Below are 19,670 nucleotides of genomic sequence, written 5' to 3' on the forward strand. Positions count from 1 at the left end.
TATATTCCACAAGGCTAGGTTCAGCTCTGTTTCAAAGTACTGCAGAGGCTTTCTGAGGCAGAGGCTTGGTGTCATCTAAGTTCTCCCACAGAGGCCATATATAATGGCATTAGCAGAGGAAGTCAATGCTGTGAGTTTTACATTATGTAACTGCCAGTGGGACCTTATAAAAAATGACTGACAACGGATGACACACCAATGGCCCCACTGAAAACCAAAGTTTCTCTAACTAACAGATGAAATAACATATGAAGTAATGATCACTATTCTAGGAATGTTTATGTTTTAGATTGTATATTTTGCAAACTGAATATTGATTATATATCTTAAGAATGCATATTTAGTTTTTATAAGTTAAGACTATTGTTCAAGCCATTCCAAAAACTTGGGGTGTTGTCACTCTAGAAATTTTGGTGCATAGTTGGTGCACCCATCAAACACCATGCAGCTCAGAGCAAAATAATACAATGTGAAAATAGACCCTGGGTGGCAAGGGGAACCAACAGTTTGGATCAAACAAATTAAGTCTAAAAACAGGCTTACACAACTGTTTAATCTTTAAGCAATCTTTTTGACTGCATTATTTTGGAAACATGCCAATCTACAGTATAGCAAGTATTTTGCCAACATTTAATGACAGATGGTAATTTGGACTGTATGTGTTTACACTCACACTGTCTCCCATGGAGCGGAGCTTGTAGAAGGGCTGAATGTAGAACCAGGAGCCCTCGTTCCCAGCCAAGTCCAGTGTCACACGCATGGCGTTTTTCTCCAGTAAAGCAGGCAGCCGTTTATTCACCGTGAGATACTTATTGCTTTTCAAATGCAACAGCTGCAAAATGGGGAACACAAAAACCAACAAATGTCTACAATTAATAGTCCAAGTAAATATTTACAAAAGACATGTTCCACCTTTAGCTACAGACAGAATAACAGTAACACTTAACAGTAAGGTTGTATTTGTTATCATTAGTTAACTACATTAGTTAACATGAACCAACAATAAACATTACTTTTAAAGCACTTATTAATCTTCGCTTATGTTAATTTCTACATGTACTAATTATTTATTTTTTTAATTAAGAGTTGTTTTCGTTAACATTAGTTAATGCAGTATGAATTAACATGAACTAACAATAAACAATTTATACCTTTATAAATTGGCATTGACAAAAATGTAAAGACAAAAAAGGTTTAAAAAAAAAAAACACTAAAAAAGTAATTGTTCATTGTTAGTTCATGATACCTAATGCATTTACTAATGTATACAAATAGAACCTTATTGTAAAGTGCTACCAGTATAATTAACATCATTTCAATTATGAGATCACATGCTGAGGTCACTGTCTTTAAAACATACTGCTATATAAATTATGTAGAGCAATCATCAATGCTAGGCCACTAACTGGGGAACTAAACTAACATGGAACAATGGATTTCTGTCCTGCCAAGTATATTGGTCCTTGATGACACTATGAGATCCCTGGTTTCCATATGCCACTGGCTGTCCTACCTGAATAACATTTCCATACTGTATCACCGTTCCTAGCAGCTTTCGATTTTCTGATTCATTCTGTTTCTTCTCTAGATCTGCAGCATGCTGAAAAACAGAGACGAAAATGCAGTTTAAAAAGGGGGTGTTACTGGCAGACACAGACACGTTTTGGAAATGCAGGCAACAAAATATATGTATAAATACTTATTTTGCTAAATACATTAAAAACATTATTATTGATAATACATAGGCCTGCATTAAAATATTTTATATATTTTTCAGGTCTTTCCCATTTTCCCGCAACTTGTAAATGATGGAAAAACAATGACAGAGGAAATGGAAAATTTATGCAGAAAAACATTTTATGCCGTTTTGGAGCAAATTATGATAACAATAATAATAATAATAATAATAATAATAATAATGGTTAAATTACAGAAAAAAAGCCACCTGTCATCTTGTTCCCTATCTGTCACTCACTCGACGTTGTGTCGATGTAGTGACACTAGGGGTCACTCTTGGGAGCCTGAGACACCTCTGGTCTTTGATAAAAGGCCAATGAAATTTGGCGAGTGGTATTTTCATGCCACTCCCCCGGACATACGGGTATAAAAGAAGCTGGTATGCAACTACAGATTTTCTCTTCGGAGCTGAACGGTCATGCTCATTGAGCTGAATATTACTGTTCATTCACCTCTGCTGGATCTGACAGCGCATTTCAGCGGCTTCTCCCTCCTCTGCACTGGTGCACTGCAGAGAACGCCCCTGGGCGCTTCGGCAGAAAAACTAGAGAGTATATTTTCTGAAAGAGCATTTTTCCCCTCTAAAAGAGTATATTTCTCTAAAAGAGCGCACACACGGAACGTCTTTTTAAAGACGTGTCTTTTCAAAGATGGCTTTCCGATTGTGTGTTATTTCTGGTTGTGGTCGTTATCTCTCAACTTCGGATGGTCATGATCACCGTCTTTCATGTCTGGGCGCAACCCACACGGAAGCAGCATTTGTGAATGGTTCATGTTCTCACTGCGAGAACATTAGGAAAGCAAGCCACCCCAGCGGCTCCCCGCCTCGGTCATTCTACCTACGAGTATGAGGCCAGCGCGGCTAGAACTGGGGGCGATTTGGGAACCCCAATGGGATCGTCTCCGCCGGGTATCCTTCCGTGGACCTCCCATTCCCCAGCATGCTCGTCTGCCCCAATCGTGCTTCCGGATGAGTTCGCCGGCTCGTCTCATGGCGAGTCTGGCTTCTTGTTTGGAGCTCGCAAAGATGATGAGCTCTCGAGCGCAGCATCGGAGAGCGGGCTTGTCCAGTCGGACGCAGAAGCCTCAGCTGGGCTTCCCCCTTCGAGGACAATCGCCCAGTCACAGGCCGATGCCGAAATGACGGACATGCTTTCCCGGGCGGTCACGAGAGTCGGGCTAGAGTGGAACCCTCTGCTCTTGCCTGAACCCTCGCGGCTTGATGATTGGTTTCTGGGCTCGCGGCGCCGCTCAAAGCAGCCGCGCCCCGCTCCAGTGCCATTCTTCCCGGAAGTGCATGAGGAGCTGACGAAGTCGTGGGAGGCACCTTTCACTGCCCGGCCCCGACTCCGCAGTTCCCCTGTTCTCACTACCCTTGATGGCAGAGCTATACGGCGATTCCCCCGCACCTATGCCCGCAGACCGCCGCCACCTGGCGTGGACACCATAAACTCCCGTCCAAGCCTTGTAGGCTCACGTCGTCCCTGACGGCTAAAGCCTACAGTGCTGCTGGACAAGCCACCTCTGCCCTGCATGCCATGGCTCTCCTGCAGGTCCACCAAGCCAAGGCGCTGAAAGAACTGCACGAGGGTAGTTCCGCCCCAGATTTGATGCAGGAACTGCGCTCGGCGACCGACCTCGCCCTCCGGGTGACGAAGATCACGGCGCGGTCTCTCGGGCCGCACACCCAAGTGGCTGCGGTACCCGACAGTTCAGCAAAAGAGCGACTTCCTTCCTCCCTGGGTCACATTCCCGGTGCGTACGGTCATCACCACGACTACCGTCCCCGGGCTTTCTTGCAGGATTGGCGCTCCAGCGGTGCCCTCTCTGCCCCTGAGCGCCCAGCTGTGGCACACAGCCGCCCCCGATGTGGCAGCCTCCACGGGTTACGAGGACAGGCCTCTTCCTCCCCTGTCCCAGGCTGTTCTGGGGGTGATCAAAAGGAGCCAGGTAAGTGCTTCGATGTCCCTAGACTCAGCACGGCCACGACATGCTGTGGCACCTCGCGCTCCGCCCCGCCGCGAGGCCCCACCTGCCGGTACGTCCGACAACGTTGTCCCCTTGGTCCCCCCTCGCGCAGAATTTGGACGCGTGGCTCACGCTTTCCAATCCGTCACAGTGCCTGATCCGGACCGTTCGACTCGGCTATGTGATTCAGTTCGCCAGGCGCCTGCCCAGGTTCAGCGGTATTCACTTCAAGGGCGAAAACGTCGCCACCCTGCACGCGGAGATCGCTACCCTCCTACGGTAGGACACGATAGAACCTATCCCTCCAGCTGAGATGAAGAAAGGGTTTTAAAGCCCCTACTTCATCGTACCAAAAAAAGCCGGTGAGTTGCGGCCAATCTTGGACCTGCGAGTACTGAACCGGGCTTTACACAGACTCCCGTTCAAGATGCTGACGCAAAGAAGCATTCTGGCGAGCGTCCGGCATCAAGATTGGTTCGCGGCGGTAGACCTGAAGGATGCATACTTCCACGTCTCGATCCTTCCTCAACACAGACCCTTCCAGCGGTTCGCGTTTGAGGGTCAGGCGTATCAGTACAAAGTCCTCCCTTTCGGCCTGTCCCTGTCTCCTCGCGTCTTTACGAAGATCGCAGAGGCTGCCATTGCCCCGCTAAGGGAGGTGGGCATTCGCATTCTCAACTATCTCGACGACTGGCTAATCCTAGCTCACTCTCGGTGACGTGTTGTGCGCACACAGGTACCTGGTGCTTTCACACCTCAGCCGACTAGGGCTTCGGGTCAACTGGGAAAAGAGCAAGCTGCTCCTGGTTCAGAGCATCTCTTTTCTCGGTTTGGAGTTGGATTCAGTCTCCTTGATGGCACGCCTTACGACCCAGTCGGTGCTGGCCTGTTTGAAGGCGTTTAAACAGGGAACAGCTGTTCCACTGAAACTTTTTCAGAGGCTCCTGGGGCATATGGTGTCCTCGGCGGTGGCCACCCCGCTTGGGTTGATGCATATGAGGCCGCTTCAGCACTGGCTCCAGACTCGAGTCCCGAGACGGGCATGGCACCACGGGACACACTGCATGGCCATTACGTCGGTCTGTCACCGTCTTTTCAGCCCTTGGACCGACCTCTCATTTCTACGAGCAGGTGTTCCTCTAGAACTGGTCTCCAGGCGCGACCAAAATGGGCTGGAGCGCTGTTTGCAAAGGGCACGCAGCCACCGGCCTCTGGACGGGCCCGCGACTGCATTGGCACATCAACTGCCTCGAATTGTTGGCAATTCTGCTCGCCCTGTGTAGGTTCCAGCCGTTGATCCAGGGCAAGCACGTGTTAGTTCGGATGGACAGCATGGCAGCAGTAGCACATGTCAACCACCAAGGCGGTCTGCGCTCGCGTTGTATGTCACAACTCGCCCATCGTCTCCTCCTCCGGAGTCAGCAGCACTTCAAGTCGCTGTGAGCCACTCACATCCTGGGCAACCTCAACACTACAGCGGACACGCTGTCACGGCAGGTTTCCCTCAGGGGAGAGTGGAGACTCCACCCTCAGGTGGTCCAGCTGATTTGGAGTCGATTCGGACGGGCACAGGTGGACCTGTTCGCCTCCCAAGAATCCTCCCACTGCCCGCTCTGGTACGCACTCACCAAGGCTCCTCTCGGCATAGACGTGCTGGCACACAGCTGGCCCCCTGGCCTACGCAAATATGCGTTTCCCCCAGTGAGTTTGCTTGCACAGACCCTGTGCAAGGTCAGGGAGGACGAGGAGCAGGTCGTCCTGGTAGCACCCTACTGGCCCACCCAGACGTGGTTCTCGGACCTCACGCTCCTCGTGATAGCTCCCCCCAGTGAATTCCCCTGAGGAAGGACCTTCTTTCTCAGGGAGGGGGAACCCTCTGGCACCCGCGCCCAGACCTCCGGTGGTAGACACAATCACTCAGGCTAGGGCCCCCTCTATGAGGCACCTGTATGCCTTTAAGTGGCATCTGTTCGCTAAGTGGTGTTCTTCTTGACGCGAAGACCCCCAGAGATGGATCAGTGCTTTCCTTCCTGCAGGAGAGGTTGGAAGGGAGGCTGTCCCCTTCCACCTTGAAGATGTATGATGCCGCCATAGCAGCACACCATGACGCAGTCGACGGTAAGTCCTTAGGGAAGCACGACCTGATCATCAGGTTCCTAAGAGGCGCCAGGAGGCTGAATCCCTCCAGACCACGCCTCGTTCCCTCATGGGATCTCTCCGTAGTTCTTCAGGGACTACAGAAAGCCCCCTTTGAGTCTTTGAAGTCAGCCGAGCTTAAGGCACTCTCCTTGAAGACTGCCCTCCTGACTGTGCTCACTTCCATCAAGAGGGTAGGTGACCTGCAAGCGTTCTCTGTCAGCGAAACGTGCCTGGAGTTCAGTCCGGGTTACTCTCACGTGATCCTGAGACCCCGACCAGGCTATGTGCCCAAGGTTCCCACCACCTCTTTTAGGGACCAGGTGGTGAACCTGCAAGCGCTGCCCCAGGAGGAGGCAGACCCAGACCTGTCGTTGCTGTGTCCGGTGCGTGCTTTACACATCTATTTGGATCGCACGCAGAGCTTTAGAATCTCTGAGCAGCTCTTTGTCTGCTTTGGTGCACAGCGGAAAGGAAGCGCTGTCTCCAAGCAGAGGATCGCCCACTGGCTCGTTGATGCCATAACTATGGCATATCTCGCCCAGAACATACCGCCCCCGGTAGGGCTACAAGCCCATTCTACCCAAGGTGTAGCGGCTTCCTGGGCCCTGGCCAGAGGTGCCTCTCTAACAGACATTTGCAGAGCAGCGGGCTGGGCAACACCCAACACCTTTGCAAGGTTCTACAACCTCCGGGTGGAACCGGTTTCATCCCAGGTAGTGGCACGCAACACAAGTGGATAAGCCCGGGATAGCCGGCCGGGTGTATCGCTTGCACATAGCGCCTTCCACCTCCCTTGGAGCTGAAGACGTGCGCCATTAATTCCCAGTAGTGTTCACAAACTTTGTTCCCTGGTTGACTTCCTCCGAGCCCTGTGACAGTCGAGTTTTCAGAGAGACTCACTGCCGGCCCAGTACACGCGCAAACTAAGAGCCCTGTTCTGGGGTAGGTGCTCCGGATGTGGCGGTTCCCTGTAAGGCTAACCCCATGCGATATATATCTTCCGCTAGTTCGTTTCCCTGCTGGCAAACTGTGTCTTCCTTGGGCAGAGCCCCTCTGCCCCAGTCTCCATGTTTGTAGTAACTCCTCCCCCATTGGGCAGGATCTACCTTGAAGGCTCTCCACATGGTTGGAAAGACCATGTGACGTATTCTTCCACTTAAATATCCCCCCTCTCTTTGGGTGAGGTGTGGTCTCCGCGGTGTCTTCCCCTTGGGAGGGACACCCCCCGACTAGACCTGGCGGCCCAGTCGGATAATCCCCCTTCTTTTTTAGGGAGTGAAAAAAGAGGAAGAGGAAAGGGGAAAAGAGGCCACGACTGGGTTAAGCCTGTCTCTATCTTTGGGTAGACGACTTGTTCCCAAAAAGGGCCGTTCGACACTCATAACTATGTTGGGGGAGGTTACGTGTCGACCTGGTGTGCTGGCTATGAGGTACACAGCAGTCTGCCCACCACACACCGCCAGTTCACGTAACACAGTTCAGCCAGTTGTGGCGTTTCGTATAGGGACCCCTAGTGTCACAACATCAACACAACGTCGAGTGAGTGACAGATAGGGAACGTCATGGTTACTGGTGTAACCTCCGTTCCCTGATGGAGGGAATGAGACGTTGTGTCCATCCTGCCACAATGCTGAACTACCCGCTGAAATGGCCGGACCTTATATCAGCTCCTGAGCATAAAACCTGAATTAGTGGTTGCATACCAGCTCCTTTTATACCCGTATGTCCGGGGGAGTGGCATGCAAATACCACTCGCCAATTTTCATTTGCCTTTTATCAAAGACCAGAGGTGTCTCGGACTCCAAAGAGTGACCACTAGTGTCATTACATCGACACAACGTCTTGTTCCCTCCATCAGGGAACGGAGGTTACACCAGTAACCATGACGTTCTCCTCCTTTATGATAACATTAGTATCACTCGTTTTCTACTGTTTTGCGCTTACATATCTTCATTGTACTACTTGAAAACTTTCACACAACATACACATTTAGACTGTTTTATTTAGATAAAAACAGAATTTCTATCATTCTGGGGACACAACTTGTCTTGTGAATCCACAAGTGTCTGACTGAATTTTGGGTCTGACTGACAAGTTTCTAAAAACGTTAAACTATTTAGATGCAGCTGACCGCAGTAGGCATACCACTTTGCTGATGTTCAAGTTTCATGCTGTTGTAGCACTCGAGGGTAGGGCTGCAACAAATGATTATTTTGATAATCAATTAATCTAATGATTATTAGAACGATTGCAATTATTGCAACGATTAATCATTAGCTCTTAACTGATTACTCAGCTTGTGCCCTGACATAAACGGTTGTACTAAATGTGCTTACTGACAATAAAAAGGGAAATCTTTTAAAAAATGCTTCTAAATGACATTCACTGAATTAAAGTGCAAGTGTTTTTGTCTTGTTTTCCATTTAAAATTGTCTACAAATCCTTAAAACAAGATACATTTACTTGAGAAGGAACATATAAGATATTTAGACTTGCTTTAAGAGAATGTATCTTAAATATAAGTGTTTTTGAATATAAGTGTATTTTTTCACTTGGTTATACTTCTGCGAGTGCAGTAAAGACAAAATATACTTATATTTAAGATCTATTCTCTAGAGTCACATGACGCCATGCAAGGAGCAGACGTGTGAGCGACGAGCTCTGCGCACTTTGCCGAATTTTCGATTATTTTCATGTTATAATCTAGTTAATTCTGATACACCCAGTTACACATTTGCCCTTTGTTGCAAAAAAATGGCAAATAAGTCAAAATCCTTGGGCTCTGCAGACATTAAAAGACACTTATGTGTTCAGGATGAAAGCCCCGACAGGCCTACAGACCGGGGACTCGATTTGGATGGCGCGGCGGGAGAGGAGATCCAGCATCAGTTGTCCAACATGTCGGTGATGTTGACGAAGATTCTTGCTGACTTGGAGGATCTCGCTGTAATACGTCAATCGATTATGGTGATGGAAATAAAATTCTCTGAGTTAGCTAAAAGAATGACTGATGTTGAGAGACGAATTGATTTTCTGGAATCTTCGGAGAGGGAATTAACCGCTAATCCGCCCGTGACCAAAGGTGATTTGGAACATCTCTTTGTAAAGCTTTAAGATCTTGAGAATAGAAGCCGCAGGAATAATGTCAGAATTGTTGGAATTCCTGAGCATGATGAGGGCAGAGATATGGTGAAATTCCTAGATGAGTTTTTCCCGAGTCTGCTCAACATAACAGGCCACAAGCTGGAAATCGAGCGAGCTCACAGAGTACCAGCTCACAGATCTGCTGAGGGAGATAGGCCCAGATCGATTCTGGCCAGATTTCTGAGATCATCCGATAAAGTTCTTGTGTTGCGCCAGGCGAGGAGCAAAGGGAAGCTTTCTTGGAAGAACCATAATATTTTCTTGTTCCCGGACTTTGCGAGTTCGACAAGAGAGAAACGCAATCGGTTCAAGGAATGTAAGAAACTCTTACATCAGAAAAATATCTCGTTCGCTTTGATGTTTCCAGCAAACATCAAAAACGGTTGCAAAGTATTTACATGTCCAAATCTGGCAATGTCTTTTATAGAATCAATGTCTGAGTAAACCATTGGATATTTCTCATGTGAGTGGGCCTGACTCACTGTACTTACTCTTGAGGTAGCTGGGCGACATTTTGGGTTTTTTGCGTTGGCTCCGCCTAGCGGCTGGAGCTTGTTTTGTGAATAACACTTTTCCTTAAAGAAACTTATGCATTGATGAAAGATTACATTTGCATTGAAGTTCCCGGACAGATTGAGAGTGGACACTATGGATGACCGCAGAATATCTACATGCTCACACAAAGGATGTCTTTTATAAAGTTGATGGATTGTGTAAGTCATGGTATATATTTTTATGCAGCCTCTGAGTGAATTGACTCGATCATCCAGGGAACCGGGATGCCGGTTTTGTTTCTTTTTGTATTGGTTCCGCCTAGTGGCTGGAGCTTGTTCTATTGAATAACACTCCTTTGGAACAGCTGTGGATTAATCTGTTTGTTCTTTGTGCTTATTCCTCCTGCTGGCTGGAGTTTGTTTTGTTGAGTATTTTTACGGGACATTGGAATGATCACGTCATCTGCTGAACTCATAACAGCCAGCTCACTGAACATTCGTCTGTCTGTCCGAGATATCTGAACGGTCTTATATCAGCTGGAATTTGTTTTGTGGATGATCACACCTTTAAAACAGTTCTGTGAATGAATCTACACATTCTTTGTGTTCATTCTTCCTATTGACTGGGTTTATTTCACAAAGTATTTTCTGTTATGTAATTTTGCTTCACAAATTTGTGAGGCAATATTTAGCAATCCGATGGCAAAGTTGCGTTCATGGACCTTTTGAGTTTAGAGGGATTGTTGCCGGCTGGCGCTGTCGTGCGTGGGGTTAATGCGCACGTTTTTCTTTTTTCTGTTTGTTTTGTTCGGGGGGATGTTCTGGGGTTGATTGTTTCACTAATGGGGAATGTGGTCTGCATAATTTTTTTTTTTCACACACAATTTATTTTTTTTATTATATCAATGTGTCGGTTGTTAATATGAGTGTACTATCTCTCTCCACATGGAATCTGAATGGGTTGGGGCACCCCATAAAAAGAAGGAAAGTTATTACTTTTCTTAAACATAAGAAATATGATATAGTGTTTCTTCAAGAAACACACCTCTCCCCACAGGAAGCTGAAAAATTTGGGAAGATATGGGGTGGACATATTTTCTTTAGTGCTGGCTCAAGTAAGAGCAAGGGAGTCATTATATTGGTAAATAAACATCTACAATTCAAATGTCTCAAACAGATTAAAGATAAATTAGGAAGAGTAATTATTGTTTTAGCTGAAATTCAAGGGCAAATTCTGATTTTGGCTAATATTTACGCACCTAACGCTGATGATCAGGGCTTTTTTATAGATCTAGAAGGGATGTTGCAAGCCGCTGGCACCCCTCATGATATAATACTGGGAGGAGACTTTAATCTTTTGATGGACTCAGTCCTTGATCACAGTGAAGCAAAAGTGTGTAAACCCCCTAGAGCAACATTGACGCTTGACAGGATGTGTAAAAATCTTGGTCTTGCAGATATTTGGAGACTTTTGAACCCATCTGGTAGGGACTATACATTTTTTCATCAGTCCATAAGATTAATTCTAGAATAGATTTTTTTTTTATATCCAAATCCCTAATTTCATCTGTTGTTGATTGCTCAATTGGAAAAATTTTAGTCTCAGATCATATAGTTGGCGCTTTAATGTATCCCTTCTGCAAAATCCTGATTTCCAACAAATGTAAAAGACTGAAATCAATGTTTTTATGGAGACCAGCTGGTCCTCAGTATCCTCTGTGGGCGTGGCTTGCGAGGCACTTAAAGCGGTTCTTAGGAGTCGGATCATACAGTATGCCTCATTCATTAAAAAATCCAAAGCACGAGAACTTGTGGAGTTGGAACAGAATATTAAAAGTGCCGAGGCAGAGCTAAAGCGCCGTATATCAGCTGATGGCCTCAGAGAATTGACCCGATTGAAATATAGATATAATACTATTTCGTCGCGGAAAGTGGAGTTTTGGTTATTCAGGGCAAGACATTCATACTTTGAGTTGGGGGACAAAGCAGGGAAGCTTTTGGCTAGATATATAAAACAGAGAGAGTCTCTTTCTACCATTCCCTCAGTGAAATCTGCTGGCGGTGAAATTTTTACTTCAGCCATTGATATTAATAATGCCTTTAAAGAATTCTATCTTGAACTTTATAGTTCCACGCCTTCGTCTACTGATGACGATTTCAGAAACTTTGTGGAACCATTAGATATTCCTAAACTGACGATTGAGCAAAAAAACTCTCTTGATTCTGAGATAATCTTGGAGGAGCTTGATGAGGTAATTAAGTCCCTACCTACAAGCAAAGCTCCGGGGCCAGATGGTTTTGCCACTGAATTTTTTAGATACTATGCTACAGAACTGGTTCCACTTTTGTTAGAAGTTTATACTGAATCATTAAAGAAGGGGAAACTTCCTCCAACCATGACACAAGCCCGGATCAGTCTGATTCTTAAAAAGGACAAAGATCCAAGCGAGTGTAAAAGTTACCGTCCAATCTCCCTGATCCAACTAGATGTAAAAATATTGTCAAAAATTTTGGCTAACCGATTAAGTAAAGTTATGACATCTCTTATACATATAGATCAGGTGGGGTTTATTCGGGGCCGCAGCTCTTCTGATAACATCAGGCGTCTCATCAATATCATGTGGTCAGTGGCGAATGAACAATCTCCTGTCGCTGCCATCTCACTTGACGCCGAAAAGGCGTTTGATATGGTAGAATGGGATTATCTTTTTAAGATTTTGGAAATGTATGGGTTCGGGAGTACATTTATTGGTTAAATTAAGTTACTTTATAAACACCCTGTAGCAGCGGTACAAACTGAAATGGGTTAATTTCAGATTATTTTACTCTGAATAGGGGCACTCGGCAGGGTTGCCCTCTTTCCCCATTATTGTTCTGTCTTGCCCTGGAACCATTAGCAGCCATGATAAGAAAGGAGGATGATTTTCCAGGGGTGACAGTGGGAAGTGTGGCGCATAAGCTTCTGCTTTACGCAGATGATATTTTATTATTTGTCTCTGACCCCACTAGATCTATGCCTTGCACAGAATTATTAATTCCTTTTCCAAATTCTCAGGATACAAAGTCAACTGGTCTAAATCCGAAGCTTTGGCGCTGACAGCGTACTGTCCAGTAACGGCTTTCCAGCCGGGCGCCTTCCAGTGGCCCAAACAGGGCATTAAGTATTTGGGGATTTTATTCCCAGCAAATTTGTCTGATTTAGTTAGAGTTAATTTTGACCCTTTAATAAAAAGGTTTTCGAGCGATGTGGGCAGGTGGGCTTCATTACATTTATCGATGATTGGGAAGGTTAATGTTATTAAAATGAATTGTATTCCAAAATTCAACTACCTGCTTCAGTCTCTCCCTGTAGATGTCCCCCTCTCTTATTTCAAGCAATTTGATAGCATAGCGAAGTCCTTCATTTGGAATGGTAAGCGACCCAGGTTAAATTTCAATAAGTTACATAGGCCAATTGACAAAGGTGGGTTAGGCCCACCCAAGATTTTGTTTTATTATTATGCGTTCGGTCTTAGACATTTGGCTCATTGGCCGCTTCCACCTGAGAGAGCCCCTCCCTGGTTTTGTATTGAAAAGGAAGTTCTTGCCCCTATCTCGCCACTGCAAAGCCTTTCGATCAAACTAGCCGGAGAGGTTAAGTCGCAACCCATTATTTTACATTTGCACTCGTTATGGACAAAAGTGTCCAGAGTGTTTAATTCAGATATTTATGTAAATGCAGCCTCGAGCCTCGAGCATATGGCTGAACCCAAAACCAGTATTGGTTGAGTATTAATAAGTCCCCTTTTTGTTGGTCAGATTGGATTGTGAGGGGGGTTAATGCACTTGGTGACCTGTATGAGGGTGGAGTATTGATACTTTTTGAAAATCAGTTTTATAAGTACCTACTTATAACTCTATATCTCACCTGCTCTGCACTGTTTTTGGGAGTGGCACGCACCCCCCTAAAGTGGCAGGTGCTTTGGAAGAGGTGATTACTGCTTTTGGAAAAGGCCATGAAGCATCAGTGTATTACTCCCTACTAATTCAGTGTCTGGGGGATGGAGCCTTGACTTCTCTCAAGAGAGTATGGGAAAAAGATTTGAATTTGGTATTGGAGGATGGAGTGTGGACTAAGATTCTTAAAAATGTCAAGTCTGTATCTAGAGATGCAAGGGTTCGCCTTATGCAATTTAAGATTTTACATAGATTTTATTGGACCCCCTCTAGATTATATAGGCTTGGTCTTAAAGACACACCCACTTGCTGGCGATGCCAGTCAGAAGTTGGAGACACTACCCATGTCTTTTGGGGTGTGTTAGGATCCAGGAGTTTTGGTTGAGGGTTCAGAGGTATTTGTGTGATGTTTTGAACACTCAGGTTTTGCTCTGTCCCAGACTCTGTATTTTGGGTGATGGGGCGGTCATGCATTTAGGGGATAATCACATAAAAAATTGGGTTATGACCAGTCTCATGATTGGCAGGCAAGTAATTTTAAGGGGTTGGAAGTCAAGTGGAGCACCCTCTTTTTCGGAGTGGTGTGTGGAAATGGGGAGGGTAGCTGCATTTGAAGAGGCGGTAAGTAGAAGGCTGGGGTTTAGGGACTTATTTGCTAAAAAATGGGGCATATATTTAGTTTTTTTGGGGGACTCTCGGATGTGGAGAGTGTAGTTTAGTTTAATCATGTATGTTTATTATTATTTTATTTATTTATTTGTGTATGTATGCCTATATATTTAATATATATATATATTTTATGTATGTGGATGTGTATGTATGTATGTATATGTATACGATATGTATATATATATTTATTTATTTATTTTATTTTTTTGGATTGTGTGTGTGTGTTATGTGGGACCACAGGGGTGTTCGTTAGGGGTCAGGGTGGGATTGTATTAGTAGGGTTTAAATGTAAAATGTTGATTCTTTATACATGTGTTGAGTTTTTTTCTACTGTCATATACATATGAATCAATAAAAATGTTAATTACAAAAAAAAAAGGTCTATTCTCTAAAAGCAAGTCTAAATATCTTATATGCTCAGGTGAATGCATCTTTTTAAAGGATTTTTAGATATTTTAAAATATTGTTGTTTGTAATATTATATTCTAGACTCTAAGAAATATATATTTTTTATTCTACAGTATAGCTACTAAAGTAAATGTACGTTGTTTTAAAGGAGTTTTAGATATTTATATTTGAAAACAAGCCAAAACAAATAAAAAAATGTATTTTGTTGCAGTGTATAATGGGGCGAAGATTACCCTCTCTCACCTTTCTGTTCACTTCAATCCATCTTTAACTCACAAAAAATAATCTAGCTGCATTAAGCGCGCACGCTCAAAGGACGAGCATCCCCGCGACAGAGTGTGCCTCAGCCGGGTGCAGTTTCAATCTCTCCCCCTTTGTTTCGGAGTTTGTAGTTGTTTACATGATCTGCTTTTGTATTATTTGAAATTTATAAAGTTATAACGCATTAAATATAACTGCATTAAAGATGTAACGCCGGGTGTTTCCTTTAAAGATGCTCGACATGCAAGTTTTTCTTCAGCGGAGCGACAGTTCTAGCTCAGCTTATTCCACAATGAGAGTGCTTCTGTATTTAATTATTTTGTATTTTTGCATTATAATTCCCTCATACTTTGTGATCTACATCACCTGAAGCTGTTTGGAAAGTTTAGAGTGCATCTGAACTGTGAGCTGTGTAATTCTTCCTCTCAGTCAGGTGTGAACAGTAATTCAAACTAAAACAAATTAAGGTTTAAACGTATTCATTCGCACAGCAGTTTTGTGTTTAGTGTGGACAGACAAATTGCTTGTAACTTGAAATTAAGGTTAGGATGTGGTGACAAAGATTTGATGGCCTTAACCTGTCTCAAAACCAAGAGCAGTGGCTCAAGCTACCATCTTTGATGTGCCTGAATGTTATATGTCTCTAAGCAGATGTGTGTGTCTGTGTGTTTGTGTGTAACTCACATGCAGTTTGTTCAATAGTACTGTATCTGTGGTGCTGTTTCCACCAGGTTTTGCTGCTTTCCAGAACTGTTTCTGCGCTGAGTATCTATTCATTGGACAAAGCTTGAACAGACAGTCTGGAAAGAAAAGGACAGAAAAACACAAACGCACATGGTTTATTAATCCAGAAATGTGTAAATTTACACAATACTCACAGCCTTTCTGCCTGTCTGTATCAGGCTCCATTATGTGTGTACCTACCTACACACAAATTAATAGACTTTTCAAATAATTAGACCAAACTACAAGTCTCAACAAGACAAAAAAAAACAAAAAAACAACAACCCTGAAATACATCCATTAGCACAGATTCACCAAGGTGTTTTCCACCATTTTGGGGAAGCAGGTTTAAGCAGGTTAATCCCAGAGACATGGTGACCCAATTGTGCTTATTATTCTCTATAAAAAATAAAACATGAGAATAAAACATACAGATGACTGCAGGCACAACTGACCGAGACAATCATTTTAGTTTTGAAAGAAGGTGTTTAACTCAAGTAAGACTCAAGTTTAAACCTGATTTGTGGTCATATTCCATATCTTTTTACTTATCAAACTCTTAATTCTAGTCAACTAAAAAGTTAACTAATCTAGTTAACTAAAAAGCTGACTGATGTATTATAAAGACTTAAATATGTATTATTCACATAGCATAAAGGGGACTAGAGCCCGACCGATATGGGATTTTTGAGACCGATACCGATTTTAGAGGAGGGGGGAGAATTCACCGATTACCGATATGGTGGCCGATATAGGTCATTTTTGAGCTGGAATGAAAACAGACCTTTTCTATGTGGATTGTTCACCGATTTTGCACTGATATGACTATGCAAAGGTACTCAGAAGGCTGCTTTCTTAAATATGTTTATCAAAGAATATTTTACATTATTATTATACGTTGTTAACAAATTCTAGAAATGAACCATGAGAAAATAAAGAATAAATAAAAATACAATAAATAGCTTAAAAAACATCAGTACTATATGTTCAGTATCACTCAGTTGCTGACCATTAAAATAAAGAATAAATTCAAATAAAATAAATAGCTAAATAAACATCAGTACTGTTTAGTATCAGTCAAATGCTGACCATTAAAATAAAGAATAAATAAAAATAAAATAAATAGCTAAATAAACATCAGTACTGTTTAGTATCAGTCAAATGCTGACCATTAAAATAAAGAATAAATAAAAATAAAATAAATAGCTAAATAAACATCAGTACTGTACGTTTATTATCAGTCAAATGATGACTATTTTAATACAGCAAGTCAATTAGGGGCAGTTTCAGGAAACTTTTAATGGTGGAAAACCAGACTTTTAAATATTACATTTTATAAATGACAATGACATATACGCTGATACTGATATATCGGTGAAAAGCTAATATCAGCCGATAATATCGGCTGACCGATATATTGGTTGGGCACTAAAGTGGACATCTGGTGGTTTTTTATAAATATTATTATTATTATTGTTTTCTGTAAAGCTGCTGTGGAACTATATGTAATGTAAAAAATAATAAAAGAAAAGAAAATAGGGTTTGTACAGATGCTTCAGAGTGAAATTCAAGGACTTTTCAAGTACATTTGTATTTGTTTTCAAGGACTATGCAAGAGATGTCGTTCACCAAACAAATTCTTAATTTGTTCATTTTAAATAAAAAATAAAAAACATTATATTTTAGAGCTGCAATTAACGATTATTTTGATAATTGATTAATCTATGATTATTTCTTCGATTAATCAGATAAAAAATAAATTTTATTTGATTAAAATATGATTAAAAAAACAAATGATAAAGGGCATAAGGATTTGATTCTATACTCTCACGAAACTTTGAAAAAAGCCTGAATCATGAAAAGTTAAGTTTGAATTTATTATTATTATTATAATTACTTTCAGTACATATGCAAAACAATTCCTTTCATTATTTGTAAAACTTACAAAACAAAAACAAAAAGTAATGTTTGTTAAAAAGTACTGTTTGTTAAAAAAAATCAGCCCAGCACAGGGCAATGGTGACACCAGAATATAAATATTCATTATTCTGCCCAGTTGAAAAATACATAATTATGTTAGATACATATGCTTGTGCTTGTACACTGTCACTGATTACGTACATTTTAAGTATTTTAAATTAATATTGCAGGTTTTTAAATAGTATTGTCACTGATTACATTTTTCTAAACTATTCTTTTCAAAATTATGTGTATGTTTATCCAGTAAAATAATGTTTGCCATGGTATAAATTTACTGGTGAAATCAGACATTACATTTGGCATTATCAGGAGGACAATCAAATATCAGGACCCTTAGCATTATTATACATTATATTCAGCATTATATACAGTTTAATATAGTACAATCAGCTGTAAACGCTGTGTAGATTCACTCTCGTGCTGAAAAGTCTCATCTCTGTGTTCACTGTATTACAATGCGCTCACATGATGAGAAACAATCTAAAGCACTTTAAACAGCACACTTTGACCTCTGAGACATCAGCGTGACATCAATGAAAGCTGCACAGTTGATTACATTGAAACTGAAAGCGCGGTATGATGTTGCACGAGTTTAGTAAAAGTGATTGCGCTCCCTTTCCCATTGCGATCGGTTTGATTGACATGGATGCAGGCGCTCGCTCGCTTGCTTAGTGAAGTTTAATGGAGACTCACATGTGGTAAAAACAAAAAGTTTTGTGAAATACGCGGAAATACGCGCCTGATTTTGAATTCATAACATGTATACATTATAAAACAGAAAATAGCAGTAAAATGTAAGTCATATGCTGGAGAGAAACAACTCTTAAACGCATCAAACGGCACAATCAATCTGTCAAAACACCTGATGCAGCAACCGCTCCACATTAATCTGTGTGCTTATTATGATCTTCTTTGAAGTGTTAATTAAGTGCTCTTGTGCGCTGGACAACTTTGGTCATGTTTTTTCCGCTTCAGGTTGTCTCTACTGTTTTTCAAACGAGTTTCATCATGCAACACTTTTTTCACCGGGCTGTAAAGTGACGTCACTGACGGAGCTTCTCCGTGCTCGTGGCATATATCCAACTAATCGATAATGAAATTCGTTGTCGATGATTTCCATTATTGATAATAATCTATTTTATCGATTAGTTGTTGCAGCCCTATTATATTTATTCATTTAATTATTTTTTTTAAAAATTACCACTTATTACAACACAACTCTTAAGTGTGCAGCCTTAAAATGCACTTAGCTTTCCAACAAAAGTGAATTTTTGGAACCTTAAATAAGTAGTTCATATGACTCATAAGCTATGTTCCATGTTTTCTTAAGTCTTAAGCTTTATGTGAGGAACTGACCAAATTTGCAAATGTTATCAGCCACTACCTGTTTTCAGGGTTCACACTCTTTTCAACCAATGAATTTCCATGACTTTTCCATGACTTGAAAGCTAATTTCCATGCCCAATCATTTAGCCTTTCATTCTGAAAATGGCACCAAATTAACAATCGCAAATTTGCAAAAAATAAAATAAAAACAATCACTCCATTGTTTGATAAAAGTTGAACTGAAAATGATTCATTTTACATTTAATCCATACAAACACATTGCGTGAATCCTAAAATGGGCTGGGATTAGCGGCACATTGTTGTCTCTAAAGGTGCTTTCACATTTCATTCGATTGCTTGGACTGCAGCAGAGTTAATTTCCTCCCACCTCCCCTGCTGGTCTCTGTTCACATATAATTTGGGTCCGAACCACAGTCCGATTATGTCATCAATGTGAGTAACTTTTCCTCTGTAACTACGTAACAACTCAAGAAGACATCAGCTTTGCTGTGTTATTAAAGTATTAATCTCTTTGCATTTACCTTCAAAACTTTACATGCACAGAACAACAAATATGTTTGTCTGCCAAGGATGCATAGCATGTGCAATACATTACAGGAGATGTGAAGAATGTGAGCTGCTCTCTGTAGGGGATTTATTTGGACACAAGCAGGTATGAGAAATGCATTATAACATAATAATCGCGATCGTAAGCCTGCAAAGACGCAAATTATACGGCATCACAAGCAGTTCACTTCCACGATTTGGTACGATTGCATTCATATCAGCAGCGAACTGTACTGGAGTTGACATGAACTGTTCCCCAGACCTTTTCAAGCGGACTCGGGTGCGGTTCATGGGTGTGCACCGGAGTTTGGAAAACAG

General features: G+C 42.4%; 1 protein-coding gene across 1 annotated transcript in view; it reads right to left on the reverse strand.

The window, feature by feature from the left end:
* LOC127428308 (inositol 1,4,5-trisphosphate receptor type 1-like) overlaps positions 1 to 19,670 on the reverse strand; it is a 373,744-nt gene that overhangs the window by 271,949 nt on the left and 82,125 nt on the right. Inside the window, exons 5-7 of the mRNA XM_051676597.1 lie at positions 15,441 to 15,556; positions 1,514 to 1,600; positions 674 to 832 (exon numbers count right to left, since the gene is read on the reverse strand). Of these exons, the coding sequence (XP_051532557.1) occupies positions 674 to 832; positions 1,514 to 1,600; positions 15,441 to 15,556 (362 nt within the window). The remainder of the gene's footprint in view (positions 1 to 673; positions 833 to 1,513; positions 1,601 to 15,440; positions 15,557 to 19,670) is intronic.

Source organism: Myxocyprinus asiaticus, chromosome 37, assembly GCF_019703515.2.
Source record: "Myxocyprinus asiaticus isolate MX2 ecotype Aquarium Trade chromosome 37, UBuf_Myxa_2, whole genome shotgun sequence".
NCBI lineage: Eukaryota > Metazoa > Chordata > Actinopteri > Cypriniformes > Catostomidae > Myxocyprinus > Myxocyprinus asiaticus.